At 32.2% G+C, this 24,118-nt stretch overlaps 2 protein-coding genes across 2 annotated transcripts; one reads left to right on the top strand and one right to left on the bottom strand.

Moving 5' to 3' along the window:
- The first annotated feature begins 307 nt into the window (after positions 1–307).
- On the top strand, positions 308–10,697 carry LOC123694656 (U3 small nucleolar RNA-associated protein 4 homolog). Its single transcript, XM_045640153.1, has 11 exons — positions 308–481; positions 2,800–3,179; positions 3,277–3,458; positions 3,591–3,778; positions 4,447–4,602; positions 5,160–5,466; positions 5,773–5,956; positions 6,244–6,458; positions 6,880–7,050; positions 9,928–10,008; positions 10,551–10,697. The coding sequence occupies exons 1-11, from the start codon at positions 381–383 to the stop codon at positions 10,677–10,679; spliced, it is 2,094 nt and encodes a 697-aa protein (XP_045496109.1). The 5' UTR covers positions 308–380; the 3' UTR covers positions 10,680–10,697.
- On the bottom strand, positions 9,879–23,784 carry LOC123694568. Its single transcript, XM_045640034.1, has 8 exons — positions 23,756–23,784; positions 23,369–23,409; positions 17,329–17,332; positions 13,824–13,886; positions 12,773–12,879; positions 12,132–12,248; positions 11,749–11,887; positions 9,879–10,972 (listed from the first exon to the last, which is right to left on the bottom strand). Exons 1-8 carry the CDS (start codon positions 23,782–23,784, stop codon positions 10,846–10,848), a joined length of 627 nt encoding a protein of 208 aa, XP_045495990.1. The 3' UTR covers positions 9,879–10,845.
- Positions 23,785–24,118: the final 334 nt, after the last annotated feature.

The raw sequence follows: 24,118 nt of genomic DNA on the forward strand, positions 1-24,118 counted from the left end.
AAATGACAATAAAATATAAATCTTACGGTGTTGCCGTATGCCGACGTTTGAAGCCTTTGAAAAAATTGTAGACATAAATAATTATTATGATTTTATCTGTGTGTCTGTGTTGAAATCACAGGTTGAAATCAAGAAGCGCTGAAATCGCGTTAGTTATGTTTAGTTACTATAATATAAGAAAAACAGAAAATACACTCGCTTCAAAATCAAAGCGACATTGTCGCATATCCAGTATCTGTGCCAGTATCCATGTCAAATGTCAATGTCATAACCATGTGTTGATTTGAGTGATTGTGGTGTGGAGTGATTTGAATTTTGTATTAGATTTTTAAAGTTTGCACCTTAATTTCTGGGTATAATTGCTGAAATAAAAACCTGAAATGGAGACTAAAGTTCATAGGTTTAGGTATTATAATCCTAAACCAGAATCAATTGTTTGTGTTTCACATAATAAAAGCAACAAAAAACTAGCTTTGGCTAGGTAAGTGATTTTATATCATAACTAGCGGTTCGCCCCAGCTTCGCCCGTGGTACCTACATGTTTACGTTTTTTTTTCATAAAAATTATCCTATCTCTCAAGTTGGATCGAACTGCACATGGTGTGCGAATTTTATTATAATCGGTTATGTGGTTTAGGAGTCCATTGAGGACAAACATTGTGACACGAGATTTATATATACAGGGTGGCCCGTTTACAGTGGTCCAAAAATTTTTTTCAGCTTGAGAGCATCATGAGTAATCATTTAAAACAAACTTTAGTTAAGCGAAAACTTATGGTTTAGAAATTATGATTTTTTTTTTAAATAATCCGAAGTTTCAATGTTTTTGACACAAAACTACTCTGTTATGAAAACTACTGGACCGAATTGTATGAAATTTGGTATAGATATAGCGCAATAACCTACCTATCGCGCTATAGGCTCATCTTGTGTAAATAATTACACTGAATTTTTTTAATTTAACTTTTTCTGTAGTTTTTTGAATTTCTCGGCAAAATGTCGATTTTTCGAAAAAATCCTGTGAAAAAAAAATGTACCACCAGGGTTTTGCTGGTACTGCTAAAAACTTCCTTAACATAAGGTTATTCTTTACACAAAAAATCATAGTTGTCCTTCGATTGTAACATCTTCAAAAACAATATCATGTGCATTAACACATGAAAGTCAAAAATTACGAAATTTACAATAATTCAATTTTAATCATTTGGAACGGCCAATTTTTGGTTAAAGAAGCATTTATTGCCATAAAAGTCGTTACAAATCAGTATTCACATGGCTTTAAAAGTTAAAATGAATGAAATAAAATTTTAACCTGCTAGCCAAGATAACTTTACTTTATTCTAATGTCAATTTATAGAGTTCTTTTTTGTTATTTAGTTTTTAGGTTTAAATCTTAATAAAAGGTTTGGAGAATCAATAAAACAACATAAATATTAATTAACATATTGTTTATTTTTAACAAAAGGTTTTCGAAATGCCGTCCGCCTTTCGCTAAACATAATCTGCATCTGCGTAAGAAAATTTATTCGCAGCGTATTAAATGGCTGCCGGCTTTCTTTAGTAGCTGTTATAGCCACTTGAATTTTCCTCCAATTCTTGCTCCGATGTGTTCTCCCGTGCGTACACAATCTCCTTAATGTATCCCCAAATGAAAAAATCAACGGGGTTCAAGTCGGGTGAACAGGCTGGCCAGTGGATGGTGCCACCGCGACCGATCCTCCTCTCCGGGTAGGTATGAACGTATGGTATTAAATGGTATAATACCATAAACTGGTATACAAATGTACCTATGTATAATGAATTTATGGTTATTTATAGGAATAAATTCAAATGGCTATAACAGCCATTAAAGAAAGCCGGCAGCCATTTAATAGGCTGCGAAGAAATTTTCTTACGCAGATGCAGATTATGTTTAGCGAAAGGCGGACGGCATTTCGAAAACCTTTTGTAAAAAATAAACAATATGTTAATTAATATTTATGTTGTTTTATTGATTCTCTAAACCTTTTATTAAGATTTAAACCTAAAAACTAAATAACAAAAAAAAACTCTATAAATTGACATTAGAATAAAGTAAAGTTATCTTGGCTAGCAGGTAAAAAATTTATTTCATTCATTTTAACTTTTATAGCCATGTGAATACTGATTTATAACGACTTTTATTGCAATAAATGGTTCTTTAACCAAAAATTGGCCGTTCCAAATGATTAAAATTGAATTATGGTAAATTTCGTAATTTTTCGATTTTCATGTGTTAATGCACATGATATTGTTTTTGAAGATGTTACAATCGAAGGACAACTATGATTTTTTGTGTAAAGAATAACCTTATGTTAAGGAAGTTTTTAGCAGTACCAGCAAAACCTTGGTGGTACATTTTTTTTTCACAGGATTTTTTCGAAAAATCGACATTTTGCCGAGAAATTCAAAAAACTACAGAAAAAGTTAAATTAAAAAAATTCAGTGTAATTATTTACACAAGATGAGCCTATAGCGCGATAGGTAGGTTATTGCGCTATACTTATACCAAATTTCATTCAATTCGGTCCAGTAGTTTTTAAAACAGAGTAGTTTTGTGTCAAAAACATTGAAACTTCGGATTATTTAAAAAAAAATCATAATTTCTAAACCATAAGTTTTCGCTTAACTAAAGTTTGTTTTAAATGATTACTCATGATGCTCTCAAGCTGAAAAAAATTTTTGGACCACTGAAAACGGGCCACCCTGTATTAAGATTTTATTTCCAAATTCCATTTTAAGTAGCATTATTAACATCATTGTACTTTTTACAATTTTCAGAAAGAATGCGTCAATTGAAATATGGGACATAAAGCATGCTCCATTCCTCTTACAATTTATACCAGGTGCTGAAAATGCTTCTATTGAAGCTTTAGGTTGGGTGAATGATAGACTTCTATCAACTGGTCTTGGAGGTGCATTATTGGAATGGGATCTTGATACTCGTTGTATAAAGAAAACTGTTATGCTCACTGGTTATGCAGCTTGGTGTTTAGATGTTAATCACAACAATACAGCAGTTGCAGTTGGGACAGAGCAAGGCTATGTTAATATCTATTCAGTTGAAAATGACGATATAGTTTATCAAAAGCTGTTTGACAAACAAGAAGGTAGAATACTGTGCTGTAAATTTGATAAGACTGGCAATGTTCTTGTGACAGGTATGTTATAGATTTAAATATAAGTACTACATAACAATTATAAACATTTTTTAAATTCTAATACTGGTCTATAATATTCAATGTACAATTTTTCAAGGTTCTATTGACACTATCAGAGTATGGAATGTAGATTCAGGACATGCAACTTGTCGGATTTCTTGTAAAAGAAGAGGGAAGGAGGTTATAGTATGGAGTGTTGGAATATTGTCTGATAATGTTATTGTTGCTGGCGATAGTCATGGTAGACTCAGTTTTTGGGATAGTGTAATGGGAGATCAGGTTGGTACAAAGGAAATTTGTAATATTAATTTATAACTAATTTTTTCAGGTTTATTTACATAATTAATATTAGAATGAGAGACCAAAATGTTTTAAGAATTAGATTACTAAGAACTTGTAAAATCATTACAGATTGAGTCATTTGCAACACAGAGAGCAGATATATTATCTGTGGCAATATCAGATGATGAAAAATCACTATACTGCAGTGGCATAGACCCAATAATAACAATGTATGTTAAAGTTGACAATACTGGTGACCAGTCTGGAATACAATGGGTCAAAAATATACAAAGAAATATTCATGAACATGATGTGAGGTAAGTTCATGTAATTATGTTATGTTGTTATATTTTCTATATAAGGGATACTTATATAGAAGAGTTAATGGGTACCTTCTAAGGAAGTGTACATAAATGTTCATTTCAATCTCGTGTTTTTAAAAATAATTATTGAATTATTAAGCTAAGCATATAGGCATAATATGTGTTGGTGATGGTTTATAATAAATAATTTAATAAATAACTATAAACTTGTAATTTCATAATAATTTATTGTATCTTGTAATTTTATTATCAGTGGCGTCTGAAAAAAGCGCTGTTTTGGACAGCAATAGCTGCCTTTTGCTTTTGTCTATCCAACTACAATATTATGTAATATGTAACTGATGTAACATGATAATATAAGCAATAAACATTTTTTATTTTATTTATTTAATTCATTTGTGTACATATATATGTAGAGTTTGTTATTGGATATCTTGCCCAGTTAGCATTTTGTGTGCTGATTCAAATGGAATGCTTTCATTATTTACTTGTTGTTGTTGCCTGTGCCATTTAGTATTAAATATTGTCTTAACAATATGTTTTTCTGTCTTTGTTGCTACCCAACAAATTAAAGTTAGAAATTAACATATAAACGACAGCATAAACAACAGTTGCATATATGTACAATCCAGTTGTTTTGATATTCATAATTTTCTTTTCAGAGGACTTGTCATTAGCGGTGAAAGGTTAATATCAGTGGGGGCAGATGGATATTTAACACTGTCTAGTTACCCACCAAAAAAAGTTATGAGAATCCCACCTATGATACCCAGCCCTCGTACAGCATTTTGTGCCCTGAAAAAATCACTCCTACTTAGGTATGTAAGAAAGCCAATGCTTATAAAACTATTTATATTATAGTTCAGGATCCATCGCCCATTTTTGCAAGTAACTACTATCAAGCTAATTTTCCGTTTGTAGCTTTATTTTGATGAGACGCCCAATAATTTCGTGTACAAAACTCTCGATTGTGGTAGATAACAGAGATAACAAGGATACATTTTTTTGATTTGATGGTTCTCACTACACTACTCACGGAAAATCAGCTTGATAGTAGTCACTTGCAAAAATGGGAGATGGATCCTGAACTATTATAGTAATTACACGAAAATGTATTACTACAGAATTTTGTTTTACTAGCTGTACCATGTGGTTTCATTTCATTTTGCTATGTTTATCTGGTGCATAAGCTACTTCACTGCCAAGTATCAACATATTCCGTTCATAGGTTTGCGTTCGAAAGAGGAACAAACATATGTACATTGTTAGAAACTCCTTTGTATAAACAGTTTGTAGGATTACTACGACATAAGTTTTTCTAGATGTTTCTTCCTAAATATATATTATGTTTCACAAAAACGATTTTAAACCATAGGTATAGTAATCACTTGGAAGTGTGGCAACTCGGATCATATGCACGAGACGATAGCGGCCAAATAATAGTTGACAGTAACATCAAAGAAGAAACCCAAATAAAGAAATCAGGGGACTTAGAGAATGATACAACTCTCTTCCATATCAACAACCAACAAAAGGAAAGAAGCTTAAAAGTAACTGAAGAACCCATTAAACTAGTTTCGATACAAACAAAATCAAAGAAACAAATTGTATGCTCTGAAATGTCGCCAAATGGAGATGTCATTGTGTATTCTACAGAGAGTGATATAAGAATGCTAAAATTGGTAAGTTAATTATTGTTTACTAGCTGTGCCCTGCGATTTTACCTGCAGTGCTCCACTCCTGTAACCTGTTGGTCTTAGTGTGATAATATATAGCCTATATAAGCCTTCCTCAATAAATGGGCTTTCTAACACTGAAATATGTTTTTAAATTCAACCAGTACTTTCTGAGATTAGTGCAATCAAACAAACAAACTCTTCAACTTTATAATATTAGTATAGATTTCGTTGATAAAATCTGTTTTTGCTATAAGTCTTAATAAAAAATTGCTATAGTCAAGTCTTCGAAATATTATGTTTCGTTTATAGGATGAAGACCAGGGTAATATTTCGTTAAGCAAAGTCATTATAAATGGTGTGAAGGCGTGCGATCGAATTGTTTTCACAGAAGATTCTAAAAAAATGATTGTGCATCATAATTCAGAGCTGTTCCTTCTTCAAGTAGACCCTGATGCTGGGGCCTCTGTTACACACGCTGTATCAACTGTTAAACGTAAGTAAATAAACGTCGAATAAAGCCGTAAAAGTGCGAAATAATTTAAATAAAACACTGTTTCATATGAATAAATACATTTGACAATGTTTAAAATCATAATATTCTTGATGTCTTTGAGATTAAATTAATTATTTTCACCATTAAATAATAAAAAATAATGGATTCCTTTATGAATGCTTACATTGAGATAGCAATTATTCTGCCTTCTTAAAATATTTAAGGGTAGATATTTTTTTTCACCAGAATGTTACAAAATTTAAATCCATAAATGTTTGTATTTTTAGATTTAAAAGGCAAACCCATCCTTCATCTAGTGATATCTGAAAAGTACCCACAAGGTTATATTCTGGCTATAGCCAATGTTAAAGGTGATATATCAGTGTGGGGGCTGAAGAATAAAAAATTGTGTCACATGTATGATGTGCCGAAACACACTTGTATACCATCCAGTATGGCGATAATAAACGGCCTACTTGTGATAGCTTATGTTGACCAAAAGGTGCGTATTTATTCATTCCACAGCCAAGTTATGTTTGTTACATCTTAAACTAGCGGTCCGCCCCGGCTTCGCCCGTGGTACATATTTCGCAATAAAAGGTAGCCTATGTTCTTTCTCAGGGTCTAAAAATTGTCTGTGTCTAATTTCATCAAAATCGGTTGAGAGGTTTAAGCGGGAAAACGTAACAGACAGACAGACAGAATTTTTTTGCTTTTATAATATTATATAGTGGGGATTATAGTAGGGATAATACGTTACTTTCCTACCTACCTTTTATGTAGTTGTCAATCAGTTTCAAGTTATTTAACATTAGAATGATAGAGAGGAAATTAATTTCATAAAAAAAAAAATTTGTGATGACGAAAAATAAGATTTACAAAAGTCATTTGTATTTATAGATTTACTTATATGACTATAACAGGTGATAGAATACGACATAATGAAGGAAAAGATGTGGAGTTGGCCCCAACACGGCAGCGTGCCATACTGGGCGAGCCGCAACATGGCCGCCAAGACGATAAGCAAACATCCCGCGAGAAACGCGTATGTTTTTACCGATGAGGTGTCCCTTTGGGCGGTGGAAAAAACTGCTGTGAGTATTAAATAGTGCTTATTTAAGTAGCACGCAAGAAAAAGAAAAATGATATCTTTTTTACTCATTAATAATGTAAATTAAAAAATAATTTTTAAAATCAGATAGTCATATAGTCCATTGAATAAAAGGTTCTAGAGTGCGTGAGTTAGTAACGTAAGATGTTTCTTCGGAAACATGTCAAGAGAGATGTCATAATAAACATACTAAAACCCCGGGACACTAGGAAGAGCCCCGGAGTGGGGGGAGGGGGGAAAAGGTATTTTTTTTTTCATTTTTCGCTTAAATCTCAAAAACGGTACATGTTAGAGAAAAACTTTCAAGGAAAAGTTGAAAGGCCATAAAATTATCTACAAGTTCTAACTAAATCATTTTTTCCTATATCCTAAAGTTTCTGAGTTACATGCAGTTAAAAATGATTTTGGCTCAAACAATTTCCCCATACGATCAAAAAATATTTCTTTCTTCCAAAAAAAACTCAAATGTGCAACTTGTGACCGGTACTGATAGATTGCTTTTAATTAGGTCTATAATTGGTAAAATAAACACATTCCTCCATGGAAGACTTTAGGAGGAATCGATTGTTAAAATATTATATTAGGATAGTTTGAGTTACTGAACATGATCTTTTTATTTTTTTTCTTCCAAAAAACTCAAAAGTGCAACTTTTGACCGGTACATATAGATTGCTTATAATTAGGTCTATCATTGATAAAAATACCAGAATCCACCCCGGAGGCCTTTACGGGGAATTGAATTTTATTAGGGTAGTTACGATACTTGAACTTTTTATTTTTTTTCTTCCAAAAAACTCAAATGTACAACTTGTGACCGGTACTGATAGATTGCTCTTAATTAGGTCTATGATTGGTAAAATAAACACATTCCTCCATGGAAGCCTTTAGGAGGAATCGATTGTCAAAATATTATATTAGGGTAGTTTGAGTTACTGAACTTGATCTTTTTATTTTTTTTCTTCCAAAAAACTCAAATGTGCAACTTGTGACTATTACTGATAGATTGCTCTTAATTAGATCTGTAATTGGTAAAATAAACACATTCCTTCATGGAAGCCTTTAGGAGGAATCGATTGTCAAAATATTATATTAGGGTAATTTGAGTTACTGAACTTGATCTTTTTATTTTTTTTTCTTCCAAAAAACTCAAATGTGCAACTTGTGACCGGTACTGATAGATTGCTCTTAATTAGGTCTATAATTGCTAAAATAAACACATTCCTCCATGGAAGCCTTTACGAGGAATCGATTGTCAAAATATTATATTAGGGTAGTTTGAGTTACTGAACTTGATCTTTTTATTTTTTTTCTTTCAAAAAACTCAAATGTGCAACTTGTGACCGGTATTGATAGATTGCTCTTAATTAGGTCTATGATTGGTAAAATAAACACATTCCTCCATGGAAGCCTTTAGGAGGAATCGATTGTCAAAATATTATATTAGGGTGGTTTGAGTTACTGAACTTGATCTTTTTATTTTTTTCTTCCAAAAAACTCAAAAGTGCAACTTGTGACCGGTACAGATGGATTGCTCATAATTAGGTCTATCATTGATAAAAATACCAGATTCCACCACGGAGGCCTTTACGGGGAATTGAATTTTATTAGGGTAGTTACGATACTTGAACTTTTTATTTTTCTTCTTCCAAAAAACTCAAATGTGCAACTTGTGACTGGAACTGATAGATTGCTCTTAATTAGGTCTATGATTGGTAAAATAAACACATTCCTCCATGGAAGCCTTTAGGAGGAATCGATTGTCAAAATATTATATTAGGGTGGTTTGAGTTACTGAACTTGATCTTTTTATTTTTTTCTTCCAAAAAACTCAAAAGTGCAACTTGTGACCGGTACAGATGGATTGCTCATAATTAGGTCTATCATTGATAAAAATACCAGATTCCACCACGGAGGCCTTTACGGGGAATTGAATTTTATTAGGGTAGTTACGATACTTGAACTTTTTATTTTTCTTCTTCCAAAAAACTCAAAAGTGCAACTTGTGACCGGTACAGATAGATTGCTCATAATTAGGTCTATCATTGATAAAAAAAAACAGATTCCACCATGGAGGCGTTTAGGAGGTATTGAATTTATTAGAGTAGTTAGGTAAAATAAAAAGCTTTCGAATTTTTCACATTTCATGGGAGTAGCTCGAAAACGGCTGCGAATAGAAAAAAAATGATTTAGGTACAACTTGTAGATAATTTTATGGCCTTTCAACTTTTCCTTGAAAGTTTTTCTCTAAAATGTACCGTTTTTGAGATTTAAGCGAAAAATGAAAAAAATTGACCTTTTCCCCCCTCCCCCCACTCCGGGGCTCCTCCTAGTGTCCCGGGGTTTTAGTATGTTTATTACCTAGGGACTCTTGATATGTTTCCGAAGAAACATCTTACGTTACTAACTCACGCACTCTAGACCCCCCTTGGAGGGACTCATTCAATGGACTATCTTTAAATTGCCTTATTTAAATAGACATCTTTAAATTCTTAACTTTAAAGTGTAATTGCATTTTACACATTTATAAGTATACAAAATTACTGTACACTAAGGCTGGTTGCAGAGCTTGACCGACCATCAGTGCGTACGTCAGTCGCGCTTGTCATATGTATCGAAATTCATAAAACCGTTCATAGCTAGACCGACCGTACCGCACGCGTATTGTCATGCGCATTAGTGTCATCTTCATACATTTTGTTGATGCGTATCGTCAGGACCGACGGTACGCACTGACGGTCGGTCAAGCTCTGCAACCAGCCTAATTATTCACTAAGTAAACAATGACGTTGTTCGTTGAATAAAGAAATAAAATACATGATAAATGTCGTTTTATTCATGACACTTAAAATTCTGTTTTCAGAGCCAGTCCGTCGAACCAAACAAAAAAAAGCTTCCAATGAAAAATAACGACAGATTAGGGGTCAATGTGATGCCAGTTAAGGTGGGTGTTGTTTTTTATGTTCAAGCTTTTGTGAATAATAAAAAGGCAATACTATAATATCTTCAGTTAATGTTGTGAAAAATAAAAGGTTGAAAGGATATTTATTGGAAACAAATACAATAATATTTTGAGTATAGGTTAGGTATATATTTTCTTAATTTATTAATTTTTTATTTTTTTTTACTGAAAAACTTTTTTTATTATTCATTTCATACAATACAATATGGAGTAGTAGGGCCCTCCTAGTAAGTTTAATATAAAACCTGTGTCAGGAGGACCCGCTCTTCCTTAACTTAAAATAATAATAATATAAAATATAAATATAAATAACATAAAATAATAATATTAATTACATCAAATTGTTACTGAAGTCTAAACAATAAAAAAATACAATAAATAAATTAAACTAAAATAAAATGTGATTTTTAGAAACAGCAAGATTATTCCGTTACTCTTATACTATTATTAATGATTTTAAAAACAAAGCTTAAATAATAATTTGTTATACAAGGTTAATATTCTATTTTTTAATAATATTTCAGTATTTGGCGGGATTCCACTGGATAGCGGAAGACGAAGCAGTGATCGTAGAAGTACTGCCAGAGAACATAATTATGCAATTACCTCCAGTTATGGTTACTAAGAGACACAATATATCAACAAAAATATAACATTTTCATTCAAAATTAGACTCGTTTTATTTATTTCTGGGAAATAATTTTATATTGAATATTGTTAAGATACAACATTAGGCATTAGGCACATCAACAAAAATAATGCATTCACTTTAAAAATAATATCTAAAATCGACGTAATAATGATAATTATATTCTATTTTTATTGAATGTGTAGTAATTTTTCATAAGGTGACACGCAGAGTTGTTGTGGTTGTGCCCAGATATCGTCCTGTATGTCGTAGCGCGCTGGTGGTAATTTGTACGATATAGGGTCTCCTTCCACGCTCCTGTACATAAAAATATTTTTCTATTCATACAAATATCTACGTTGATTAATATTTTTCCCTTTATAGCACGGATCGGATCAAATATTAGAAACTAATCCCAAAATATATTTTTTCGTTTCTACGACTTATTAGACATGAGCAGTTTTATTTCAAAGTAAAAAAAATAAACCACTTTCAAGAAATGAATGCAATGAAAATATGTAATATAATTCATATTATGACAGTAATTCGCCCAACTCGTAGAAATATTTTTTTACAATCACTGTTATTGTTTATAAAATATGAAACGTAATAAGGTCTTTGTAAAAGGGCAATATTCTGTGACGAGTACGAAATGGGTCAGACTCATACTACAAAGAGTCACTTACCGTAACCGTAAGGAGTTGACTACCGCGAAATCTTGTAAAATAGGGTTTGTTTTTTTTCGTTCCTTTATATTATAATTGCGTACGTTACGGAATAAATACATGAGCTAATATAAACTTACGATTTATAACTTATAAGTATACTAGCTTACCGCCCGTGGCTTCGCCCGCTTTCTTTTATCTCTCAAGTTGGATCGAACTGCACATGGTGTGCGAATTTTATTATAATCGGTTAAGTGGTTTAGGAGTCCATTGAGGACAAACATTGTGACACGAGATTTATATATATATTAAGATTATTTACTAAATTCACATTGATTTATTGCATATGTTAATACTGTAAAGAGTGATAATAATCTTTATTTCATCCTCGTAGGTGTGAAGAGAAATGATTACTTGAGGATAACTTACCCAAGGAAAATCATTGTTTGTTTATAAGGATCGTAGATTTGGCCTGGTGCTAGTGGTGGTCTGGTCGGGTAATTCCGGGGCGTGTTGACAAGTCTTCCGAATTTTTCCAGCGTACATTTAGCTCGATGACCAATCATGCCTGTTATTAAAGTGTAGAAATCAGGATAAGTTATTATTGATACATTTTAAAAATATTGCAATTAATTCAAGCTCTTATGAAAGAACAATATGTAAGTTATGACTGAATAAAGGATAAGCTCAAAAGCAGAATACCTGTACATGGCTTATTCATTAGGAAATCAATCTATTTTAATTCCAACGATTTAATGTTGTTTAATAGTTTATTAAATTCATAAAAATAGTTAATAGATAGGTATATTTACCAGAAGTAGTTAGTGGTAGGGGTTTTGGCGAAGGTTCTACTGCTATAGAATCCTTAGGTTTCTCGGGCTTGCAACTTACAGATCGGAGAGCAGCTCGGTATTCTTCAAGATTTAGTCCTGAAAAAAAAATTACAATTTAAACTTTTAGTTAACTATACCATTTGTAAGTACCAATTTCTACTACGCTACTACGCTATATAATACGAATCCATACTAATATTATAAATGCGAAAGTAACTCTGTCTGTCTGTCTGTCTGTTACTCAATCACGCCTAAACTACTGAACCAATTTGCATGAAATTTGGTATGGAGATATTTTGATACCCGAGATAGGACATAGGCTACTTTTTATTGCGAAATATGTACCACGGGCGAAGCCGGGGCGGACTGCTAGTTTGTGATAAAATGACAAAAACCTAGCACCGTTTGTACGTGTATTCTAATATATTATGTAGAGGTAAATATTATGTTTATTATTCAAAATTTATTATTTATTAGCCGGGCTGCGTAACGTAGGTAACGTTGATATATTACTTAGTTAATATTTTGTAGTAATTACTAAAGCCTTAAAATTCATGCTCATATTCAATTAGGTACAATTTTGGCGTACAAAGGTATTAGTACTACAGATAAGTTTTTACCAATATTTTGTGCTTCCTCCTCTTGAATTTCTCTCAGATGTTTATAAAAGCCCCATCGTTGGGGCCAAAGGCGGGCTGCTTCTTTCTTCTTTTTTGTTACAGATGCTCTGAAATCACAAAGCATACCTACTTTTTATTTAAATCTAAACATTTACATATATTATATACTTCTTAGATAATATATATAAATGTATTTGAATATGTTACTGATTAAAATGTCGTACAAAATCCCCTCTGCCTTTACTGGATCTATTGAAGGCTCTTTTCGGGCTCCAACCCCTGTAGTAGCCTGGTTTGTGTTTTCCATTATCACACACTTTTATTCTATGAAGAAATACGTGTAGATTCCAATAAATCGACCAAATAAAGCGTTGCCATCGTAAAGAAAAGTATCTACTTACTATTACTATACCGCTATAATTTCTGAAAATGGTAGTTATTACAATCAACTATATTATTATACCTAGTTAACTTTTAAGCTTCGTCCTTTGTTGTTAAAATTTATTTGATAAAGTTCTTAAGTACATATTATTTTTATTGTACAATTTTAATATTTGAAATTGGAACGAATTGCGCATGCTCCGTAAAAGCTATGTAAAGAACATTAATAATTGTGGTTCGTCCTCTAAGCGAACTCGTCATAAAATGTCATTAAAACTTTTCCCCAGTACTTAATTATTTATTTACATTTATATTCTACTTCTTGGTGCTATGAAAATTTTCTTAAATTATAATGTTAGTGCCTGCAGCCACAGTCGATAACTATTATCTTCATATTAATACAGACTTATTGATGTACCTAATATGTTGGTTATAGTTATATGATAAATTCGTATGAATTTATTTGTAAATTGCAGGTTATAACAAATAAAAATGATTAACCCATTACTGCTTTCCTTTGTCCCCACTCCCCGTCGTCCTTTCCTTCGAAATCCCTCACTAACTTGAATACTTTTTAAGTTTAGGCATAAAAAAATATTGTAAGGGCTTATGTATAGGTCTACCGTCTAATAATCATGGTTCCTGGTCGGTGTTGCTCATCATTACTCACAGAAACGCCACTGAAAATATGCTGCCATTCTGTTCGATCGTTTGTGTACCCGCTGTGACCGCTGTGTGGTAAATTTTTTAATGTGAACGTGAGTCGATTCATGTCTATCCCTACTTGAGGTAGATAAAACCTATTCAGTATTGAGTACAATAAATTACTTGATATGCTATGAGATAGAATAAGTACATATTGATAAAACGAAATAGTTTTCATAAACACTTTGATGAATAATATGTAGAATTTAAAATTTGTATCCACTTAAAATATTAAGTACCTACATATCATGAGTTAAGTGTTATTGCACTCAAATAAATTGTTTAAATCGTGCAGAAAAGATATGATAGTAATTTTAAACTAATCTCAAAGCTATGCAAAAGAAATGTTTTAATTTTCTCATTTTCGCGTTCGCTTCGCTTGGTTGAAAACAATATTAAATATAAAGTATCTTTCCATTGAACTGCCTAGACGAGTAGGGTGAGGGAGATATTTCTGTTTGTCTAGACTGCATATGTAGTTTCTAAAAATTTAAACGTTATTGCCTTATTTTAACTTTAAAACCTCTCATTGTACAAACGTATTGCAGCTTATTAAGTATAGCATCGTTTAAACAAACTAGCTTTCCGCTCGTTCACCTGCTTTGTACAAAACTTATCGGTATTGTAATAAATACGGCATCAAAATCCGTAGCGTAGAACTATAGACATAGCATATCTACATAGGGATAGGTACATTAAGAATTCCGTCAGTCATTTATGATTTAATGCATTAACTTTTAATCAAGACGTATGAATAAATATTTCATTTCTATTTCAAATTATGTACTCAATAATTATACTCCTAAACTCCTTACAATTTATAAAAATATTTAGAATAAAAGAACACCCAACGCAATATTGCTTTGGGTGTTCTTATTCAACCTAGTTCAATATTAAAACAATTGCTTGCTTCATCTCGTTTCATCCATATTCCACAACAAGCATAAAATATACCGACATCATAATAATATGTATGTAGGTAGATATAAACTCGTAATCTAAGTCAGACGCATAAAACTTGTCTGGAATACACCTATATAGAGCGAGTATATATCGTGACCTAATTCAACAGAGGAGGCGCAGCCCAAAGGGTCGTTTCGCCCTCGTGCCCATGAAGTGCCGACACCTTTCCGCCGCCCCCGCGTCTAGACATTCATGTTGCTATATCCAATATTCTATAGACAGTGAATAAATTGAACTTTTATATAGTCGCATGTCCAGCTCAATCAGAGTATTCTGTGTACAAGTCACAGGTCACCCTGTTAAATAGAAAAAATCGAGAATATTTTCGATTGGCTATAATAATCTATGAACAAGCTATAAACATTTTGTCTCCTGTTAACAGTTTTGTTGATTTCAAATTCTTACATATTGTTATAATATTGCGATACTATGATTACTTTAAACAACATAATCGTTCGTAGGTATATTAAAATTTTTATGACAAAATCTTGTAAATGTTTAACGAGTTTGAGTTTGGAGTCTATTATAATCATAAATGTGAACAAAAACGTACATAACTGAAACTGACTTCAGATCTTCCCAATTTTTTCAGTCAGTCAATCGACCATAGTGCGTATACTAGACTTCTAATGTGAATAATCTATACATATAATAAATCTGTAGAAGGGTCAATTCTGTACATTGAAAATATTGAAAAAATAACTAGCAGGGGGTGTTACTAGATCGATACCAAACCCAAATATGTGATTAAAAAAATTTTTGTCTGTCTGTCTGTCTGTCTGTCTGTCTGTCTGTCTGTCTGTATGTGAAGACATCACGTGAAAACTACCGGTTCGATTTCGATGAAACTTGGTATAATTATACCTTATTATCCTGGGCGTAAAATAGGATACTTTTTATTCTGGAAAAATACGTAGAAAAAAAATTAATCTCAATTTTTCAGTTATCCATAGACGTTGTTCTGTAGTAGGTACCGCGAACACACGTTGCGTATTATTATAGACCTAGCCGTATTTGGGTCCAATAGATATTTATAAGATGTCATTGACCGAGTTACTCAAAATGGAGAAATAAACCATCCACGCAAAGACCGACATCCACGCGGACGGAGTCGCGGGCGGAAGCTAGTTAGTAATATATACCTGACAATGTAGGTAGTAATGTAACACTGCCCTAAATTGTATTAATTTAATAAATTTAATATACCTAAGTCCTAATAATCTTAAAATATATAAATCTCGTGTCACAATGTTTGTCCTCAATGGACTCCTAAACCACTTAACCGTTTATAATAAAATTCGCACACCATGTGCAGTCCGATCCAACTTGAGAGATAGGATAGTTTTTATGAAAAAAAAACGTAAACATGTAGGTACCACGGGCGAAGTCGGGGCGAACCGCTAGTAATAATATAATTATATTGACTAGGTATATTATGTAAAACCACAGATAAGTAAAACTGTGATAATGTGATTAGTAATGGCATAGAATATGTACTATGCATATATCCACGTACACGTTTGATAATATCGATGGCGATTCATACATTTGTAAGCGACATTTGTTTGTGTGTGGCTCACTGTGGCTAATTACGCGTATCACCGCGCGGTGCAAGGGCGCGAGCAGTGCGTCTAGACAGCCCATATCACGGTAGCTTTAGGGCCACAGTATAAGGGTTGGTGACTACTAAAAATATGGTCATAGCTTTATATTTTTTAACATGCAAGTAATTTTTAGATTGCATAAAATTACAATAAACTAGCAGCGAACGATATAAATGAATAATAAATAATAAATGATTCAACCCTTTATTCATTTATTATTTGGTTTATAGCGTATATGAGTCAAATCGGTTTCCTTTTCTTGTAAAAGAAACACTTTTTTGCAATTCGGTATAAATTAATATAAAATATTAATAGGATATATGTAACAACATTTGATTAAAAACGGTTTTCAATGACGTATATTAATTAGGATAAAATTGTTGTAGAGCGATTTTTAACACTTTAAACTTTAAAGCTTCACTGGAGGAAAGGCCTTGTATTTCTGTTCTATGTGTCGCTAATTAATGGCACTATATTATTCCGACTGACGATGCTTTCATTGTGACATGCCTTGAAGGCATCTCTAGGAATTCAAAGAAGATTGCAGGAAACATGTGGGTATTTGCGTCTTAATGATGATGAAATAATTTCCCCTGTATTACGTTTTATATACCTACGCTATGTGCATATAGCATGACATGTTACATTACCTATGTGCTTGAAATAATGACTTCTCTGTAGTAAAAGTTATTACTGTGTTAAATGAATTAGATTACATAATTTTATTTCTTAATTCACTTAATTCACATTTCACTGGTTGACCCCGCACAGGTTTTCCTAGTGGGTTAACCTGGGATTTACATTTTATAAAATTTGTGAAATTAATATTGTCATGAATAAAAAATGAATCTTATTAAAAATAAAAGAGTACAATAACATGAAAGAAAAGTGTAAGTATAGTATGCAGCTGATATGTAGGTATATTGGATACCTAATAGCTACAGCCCGCAACTTCTTTTTGTGTCAATGGGATAAAGTCTACGAATTCAGGCCAAATTTACTGCGTACCAGATTTGAGTCATTATGTTCAAGTATTTTTTAATTTTTTGGGGAGTTCCGATAAAACTATATAAAGTTTGCGATTTATAACACTAGCTGCAGCTGCGGTGTTTCAGCCCATAATTTTTTACTTACTAAGCTTCAGCTATGACAAAAAAAAACAGCTTGAACGAAAAGCAAACACAATACATCCATCTAAACAAACTATTGGTTCCATATTTTTCTTTTTTATACTATTCAGCAGGATCGATCACGGTTTCCGAAACATACCTATATAGATAGGTACCTATTTAAGTAGTTTTTTTTTAAATCTTGGTTTTTTCTTTACCTTCCTCCTCCTATATCGTGAACCGGTAAAAATTATCCTTGAATCCTCTTTAACTGAGGATATAACTCTTTAACTAGAGTTATAACTATAACGGTATGCTTCAATCCTGATCTATAGTAAACTGTAATTTATTATTAGATATCATAATGGTCATGTTCGTTGAACACAGCAATTGCATTTATTCGCCTTATAAAGTATTTAGACGAAAATTTTCATAATACAGCATGCAATATGCATTGAAAAGGTAATAAGGCCTTCGAGTAACCTCCAGACGATATCACGCTCCGTTTCATGTCCCCAGCTCGGTCTAGACTAGACAAACAATGCTTTTACGTCATCAGCCTACATCTGAAGGTACCTTACGTAGTTCGATGCATACCTATTTAAATATTATTCAACGAAAGTTATGCAAAAATCACTCACTGCGTTTAGATGTAGGTAGATAAGTTTGATAAATTCTACGAAGTAATTTTTTAGAATAGGGATACTTAAGTAGGTATCTAGAACGTTTAAGATCCACTACATATGTAATCTGATAATATTTTTTTCGTTTCATCGGGAATACGGCTGTCGGATACGTACGTACGTTATTGTTATTGTTATAATTTTTAAAATTAACTTGCAATACCAAGGCAATATCAATTTTAAATTTAACAGTGGATGACTTAAAACATATGGATTCTTTAAAATATTTTTCTGTTACAACGCCCGGTGCTCTAGGCCTTACGATGTAGAGCCACAGGGAATAAGTATATTTTTTTATAGTAGAGTATAGACTCTAGTTATGTGTATTTATTATATTAAATATTTACACATATTGACGTAGTGTGTGTTAGTCGTTAGACAATTGTGTAATATATTTGATAACGTATTACTTAATGGGACAAACGACGCGACGATGTTCTAAGACCAAGTTAGCAACTACTAGTTTAATATTAATTTATGTTGGTATGTTACGGACAAAGTATATATGTTTTAATCTCTGATAACATCGGTATTCTATAATTCTGCTAGACGAGAGTAAACTGTCTAGGAGTACTTAAGTGTTAAAAGTGCAGCGTACTGCTGGCTATTATCTATTTCACCTTCAGACGGTGTCTCCGCTAGGCACGCTCGCGAGCGCTTTGTAAAGTCTAGACGAATTGCATTATGGAAATTTATATACCTCGACGACTATTTACTCAAACCGAAAAATCAATATTAAGTACGCTTTTATTAACCTTAATGTTATTTGCTGACATTCATTTGTACACGGTACAACGAAGGTTGATTTGAGTTCTTTTTAGACGCACAATATTGACCAAAAATATTATTAATAATTAATGAAATATTTACCGATAGGTAACTCACAACCCCTAACTGAACTTGTTTCTCATGTAAATTAACATAGGTACCGAATATTATTTTTAATATTATAAAACATTTAATTTATTTAGTGCTGATTGCTGTTGCATTGTAGGAGAGTTTTCCTTCATTGTCTAATCAAACACTTATTAGTCAGTTCTTTAAAGAAACGAATCTTCAATGGCGGCGCTTATCATTCCCTCTCGCTCACACACGGCCGTACGGTATGCAAAAAAAAGGGAAAAATAAAATCACTAAAATGTATTTGATTTTCCCTATAATAGTTTTTATCATAAATTTACAATGACAATTATGCATTTGCGAAAGTAAATAATGTTTTATTGGAATTTGACCAAATATATTCTTTGGGAAAAGTTGTTCAGTTTTACAAGTATTATGGGGCTTTTATTACATTATTTATACGTAAATATGATAATTCATATAAATACACAAATACAATAACAAAAAAGTTTGTCAACAAACAATTTGAAATAATTAATAAAATTATCAATTTACGTTATGTTTATTTTTCTTTTTTGCTGATCCTACCATCTGTCAAAGTCAGCTTTGGCCGCCATTGAAGATTCGTTTCTTTATTGAACTGACTAATAACAAGGTTTATTATTTATAGTTAAGTTAAATCTCCGTAATTGAATACTAGGTAGCTGAGGCATGTCATTTCCAATTTTATGATAAGGAGACGTTACCTATCTATATGGAAAATACTGAATAAATAATTGTTGATATGCCTATTTTATTCGCATTGTATTTTCCACGAACTGGTTCTTATCATACTACATCTCCCAAGATAACGAGATAGTTTCAACTAAAAGCAGGTATATGGAAAATATATCTAAGATAAGATTCTGGTATGACTTATTCAGCGAAACACCTGCGCGTGCAATCCTAGGCGATTCCTCGATTCTTGTCAAATTAAATTTTTAAATCCTGACATGGGAATTATTCCTTATATAGACAGATATCTTCATAGAGGTTTTGATTTTAGGAAGGTATTTTTTTTTTTCAATTATTATTATTATTTAGAATTTTAATTTGTATCTAGTAATATAATCGGTTGACTGTGAAGTGGTGCCTCTTACATTAAAATATTACCTATATTTGTTTTTATGTACATAATCGTTTTCATTTACAATTTTATCTAATCTAAACAATTAAGTAAAGCTTTTATTAAATGCATAAAAAAAAGAAAAAAAAATACTTTCACCTACTTACATAACAATAATCGCACCTTATCCGTGCTACGAACTCAATGAATATGAATTTAAAAGTCCAACTTAAGCCTTTTCCCAAAACAATTGTTATCCGTAAACATAAAAATGTATTCATTGTTTTTTCCAAGACATTTGGGTGACATATTTGTTAATGAGTTTGAGTGAGGTCGAGCCGAGAGTGCGACCCCACGCGACGCCGTGCGTCCTATTTTTTGCTGCGTAGCAGATTGGCGTAATCGCGGACAGACGTCGACGCGCCAACCGTTAGTTACGACCGCTCCACTTTAAACCTCATCCATTTTAATTTAACAAAAGTGCCGGCCGATAGCGTGGAGGAAGCACTCATTTCCGTCGGCAACTTGCCTCTGACTCATGTCTCCCTTCGCTTGGACAAAAAATGCCCAATATTCCTTATTGCTCTTTAACAAGATTCGTCGCGACTCTAATCATCCTGACTTGACAACAAATTATTATCTTATTCCGATCGGCATTACATATATAGATTCTATAGATTATATCGATCTGTAAAATTATTTTTATTAACATATTGTGTGGTTCTAATATTATAATCACTACGATATTGATCAAGCATATATTTTAAAGTAGGGCAATGAGTTTCAGTGGCTCTACAAATTGCTTAAGGCAACTGGCAAGGTCATATTAATTCTTTCCTGCAATTACATTTCAGAACATTTAACTTGTCATTATAAATATGTATCTAATAGAACTAATTATTTGTTTAATGCCATATACTCATTAAAGCTCTTGAAAAAGGGACACAATCTAAATAAACACTAGATGGCCTGCAGCCAGCTATTCTATAATGTCACGACGTATAAAGAAACCTATAAAATCAAAAAGGTAGACGTAGCACAGTGATAATGTTATGGTCATGCACTTTCGGCGGCTAAAATTGTGATTGGATGCGCGCTTACATAACGGCCGGCACGCTCCATTAACGCTTACCCTCACAATGTCGTCTGTGACGTCACCTAATAGCGCTTCAACTGACGACGTCGAACAGTCTGCGCAATCTAGGGTTGTGAGTACACTATGCGTGATTTATTTACGTGAAATTCGGCTACGTTATGATAAGAAGGCTAATCATGTACAGAATGATCCTTTCGTTCACTCTCAAAGGTATCTCTAAGAGGCTCTACTTGTGTACGAGTGTACTTAAGGACACTCTGATTTAAATACCAGTGACCTGTTTGCGCCGAAATATATAAATAATACGGTGAATGAACGTGATTCCGGAATTTCATCTAACCAACAGTTAACCAAAGATAAATTTCATAAGTATTTTTGTCCACACTTGTTTTTGTCTGCCGTTTTATGACTAAGGGCTGGACCCATTGCATTAAGCCTGTTACTTACATCACACATATATGTAGTAAAAATTTTATGACGTCTTCACAACCGTCACAGCTGTCCTACGATTAAACTATATGTTTGCATGCTTGCGTGCCCGATGGTTTGTACCGAGTTTATCACACGTATGGATGGTATTGAATGATAATTAATGAAACATTATGTTGTTATTAATTACAAAAAAATGTATTTTTCTTAATTTTAAATACATTAAATACGGGTAATTGCAGCCCTGACCCACTCAAGTGATTTGCATTCATGGTACATGCATACATCTACGACGCACCTATTTGGATTGGTATAAGGTCAGTCACCACTTACCCGTAATGTTGTCATTTGTCTTTTTAGGGCAAACATACAATAGAATTAATATTATCTGTATGTTCATATAAATACGTCATTATATTGAAGTACCTATAATCTATATTGAAAATCATTCGTTATGATACTAATATTATATAATATATATAATATTTTACGTTACGCTACGTCATAATATTAGTTCTCGTCTAGGCATTTATAACTTTAATAAAAAATGAATTTTCTTTAATTTGGTTGTATGAATATATTATGAAATGTAAATCGTTTGCAGGTACTATGCTACCTGAATTTTTAACGAGTCAGAGATAGAAATCGCAATTACTCTACGGAAAAGGACAAAAAAATTTGCAAATCAATCTTCTCTTCATACAATGAAATTCGAATCGAAAATTTATAGCTTCAATATGAAAGGTAAATAGCATGCAAAATATTTCATGCATCACTTAAGTGCACTCGATATTTTCATAATTTATTAGCTTTGTTCATTTGAAGTAAAAAGAGTATGACCGTACTAAGGTAAAAACCCTGTTTCTTTATTTATAAATTATTCTAATGAATTGTTTACGTATGAATAATGCACCCACGTAAATAATTTCAGCAAGGTGTGTCGCCCTTCACGGTGTAATCACGTCAGCGTTGACCGTCACGATTATTTAGCTGCGGTTTCGTTTCACGTTCACAATTGTTGAAATTAGGTACAATTCGTGTGGATTTATATTGTATCATTTATATAATTATATTCTCATTTATTAAAGGTTAGAGCAGGCCTTGCTCTACAATCTAGAATTGACCTGTATTGTTTAATACATTTTCATTCAAATTTTGAAATTGCTTCTGTAAATAAAGTGTTCATTTGGTACAATAATATGGAGTTAATGATCTTAATTTTTAGAAGATTTTCAATAGATAACCTACTTTTATATCATTTTTTTAATCTAGTATCTATGTATAAAGTAAAATATAATTACCTATAACGATATGAGTTCCGTTCTTATGAGAAAGTGAATTTTAAACAGATATTAACTACAAAAAAAAAATAAGATGCCACTATATTTTTTCTCCATTATTTATGTACAAGCCTCATGTGCTAACAAAACAATAAGTATAATACTGCTAAAAATATGCGGGTTGATTTAAGTCTCATCTTAAGTCGAGACAATAGGTTCGTAACGATGCAATATACCTAGCTACAATCATTTCGGCCTTCACCTTGAACGTCGCCGTGTGACCCTGCCGCCCTAGTCATCCCCACACCCAAACCACACCAGACCTTCACCCCCACTCCCACCCCTTGATAAATGAGCCTTGTAATCGTGTTAAATATACTAAATATTAGAACTCTAGGTACCTTTTTTAATGCTGTCAATGTAGCTGGTGATAACCACAATACTTAATCATTTAGCTGAAACTTAAACAATTTTTTTAATAATGCATGCAATACATACTTATTTACCTACCTACTGATAAAATAATTCTTATAGTAAACGTAAAAATGTTGACATACATAACTTATTTTATGGTTTCATAAATCTTTACAAATGACGTGCTAAATTATAATTTACGAATCAATTAATGTCATCGAATCCTTATCTATCTAGTGTAGAATAATATTATTCATAAACCATTATTAATAGTTCAAACATAGTAAAAATTTAAATTAGGTAGGTACCTACATGATTAAATTTGTTTTTAACTCTTTTGGTTTAAAATAAACTGCAGATACCGGTGAACCTACCGTAGCGCGCGTAGGTAGGAATAATGCATTTAATTTTAAGCTTTTTAACACAAGTTTTAAATTTTTATTAACTGTGTTTTAATTCAATAAGTACATGTACCCATATTCTTGTAAATTTTACTAAGCTTTATGAGTTACCTACAATCATTTTCACTTGCACTAAATTCATTGTGAATATAGTAGAATAAAATTGAATGTTGAATTGTGTGTAGGCGAAAAACAACAATTAAATCATACCTAACTATAAAATATAAAAATAATAAACTATCTAGGAACTTATTATCTCGAATGAGCGAGTATAACCTGGTTAATATAATAATTATACAGTTCATATAAATTTTAACGATATGAAAACTGACATGA

This window comes from Colias croceus, chromosome 9, assembly GCF_905220415.1.
Source record: "Colias croceus chromosome 9, ilColCroc2.1".
NCBI classification, from domain to species: domain Eukaryota; kingdom Metazoa; phylum Arthropoda; class Insecta; order Lepidoptera; family Pieridae; genus Colias; species Colias croceus.

Excerpts from the sequence above, each read along its gene's own strand:
- LOC123694656 (XM_045640153.1), top strand. The coding sequence starts at position 381 with ATGGAGACTAAAGTTCATAGGTTTAGGTATTATAATCCTAAACCAGAA. Across the intron at positions 3,779-4,446 it reads ATTCATGAACATGATGTGAG|AGGACTTGTCATTAGCGGTG; the intron begins GTAAGTTCATGT and ends TTTTCTTTTCAG. Across the intron at positions 5,467-5,772 it reads ATATAAGAATGCTAAAATTG|GATGAAGACCAGGGTAATAT; the intron begins GTAAGTTAATTA and ends TTTCGTTTATAG.
- LOC123694568 (XM_045640034.1), bottom strand. The coding sequence starts at position 23,784 with ATGCATTATTCCTACCTACGCGCGCTACG. Across the intron at positions 12,249-12,772 it reads GGAGGAAGCACAAAATATTG|GACTAAATCTTGAAGAATAC; the intron begins GTAAAAACTTAT and ends TTTTTTTTTCAG. Across the intron at positions 11,888-12,131 it reads CCTACCACTAACTACTTCTG|GCATGATTGGTCATCGAGCT; the intron begins GTAAATATACCT and ends CTTTAATAACAG.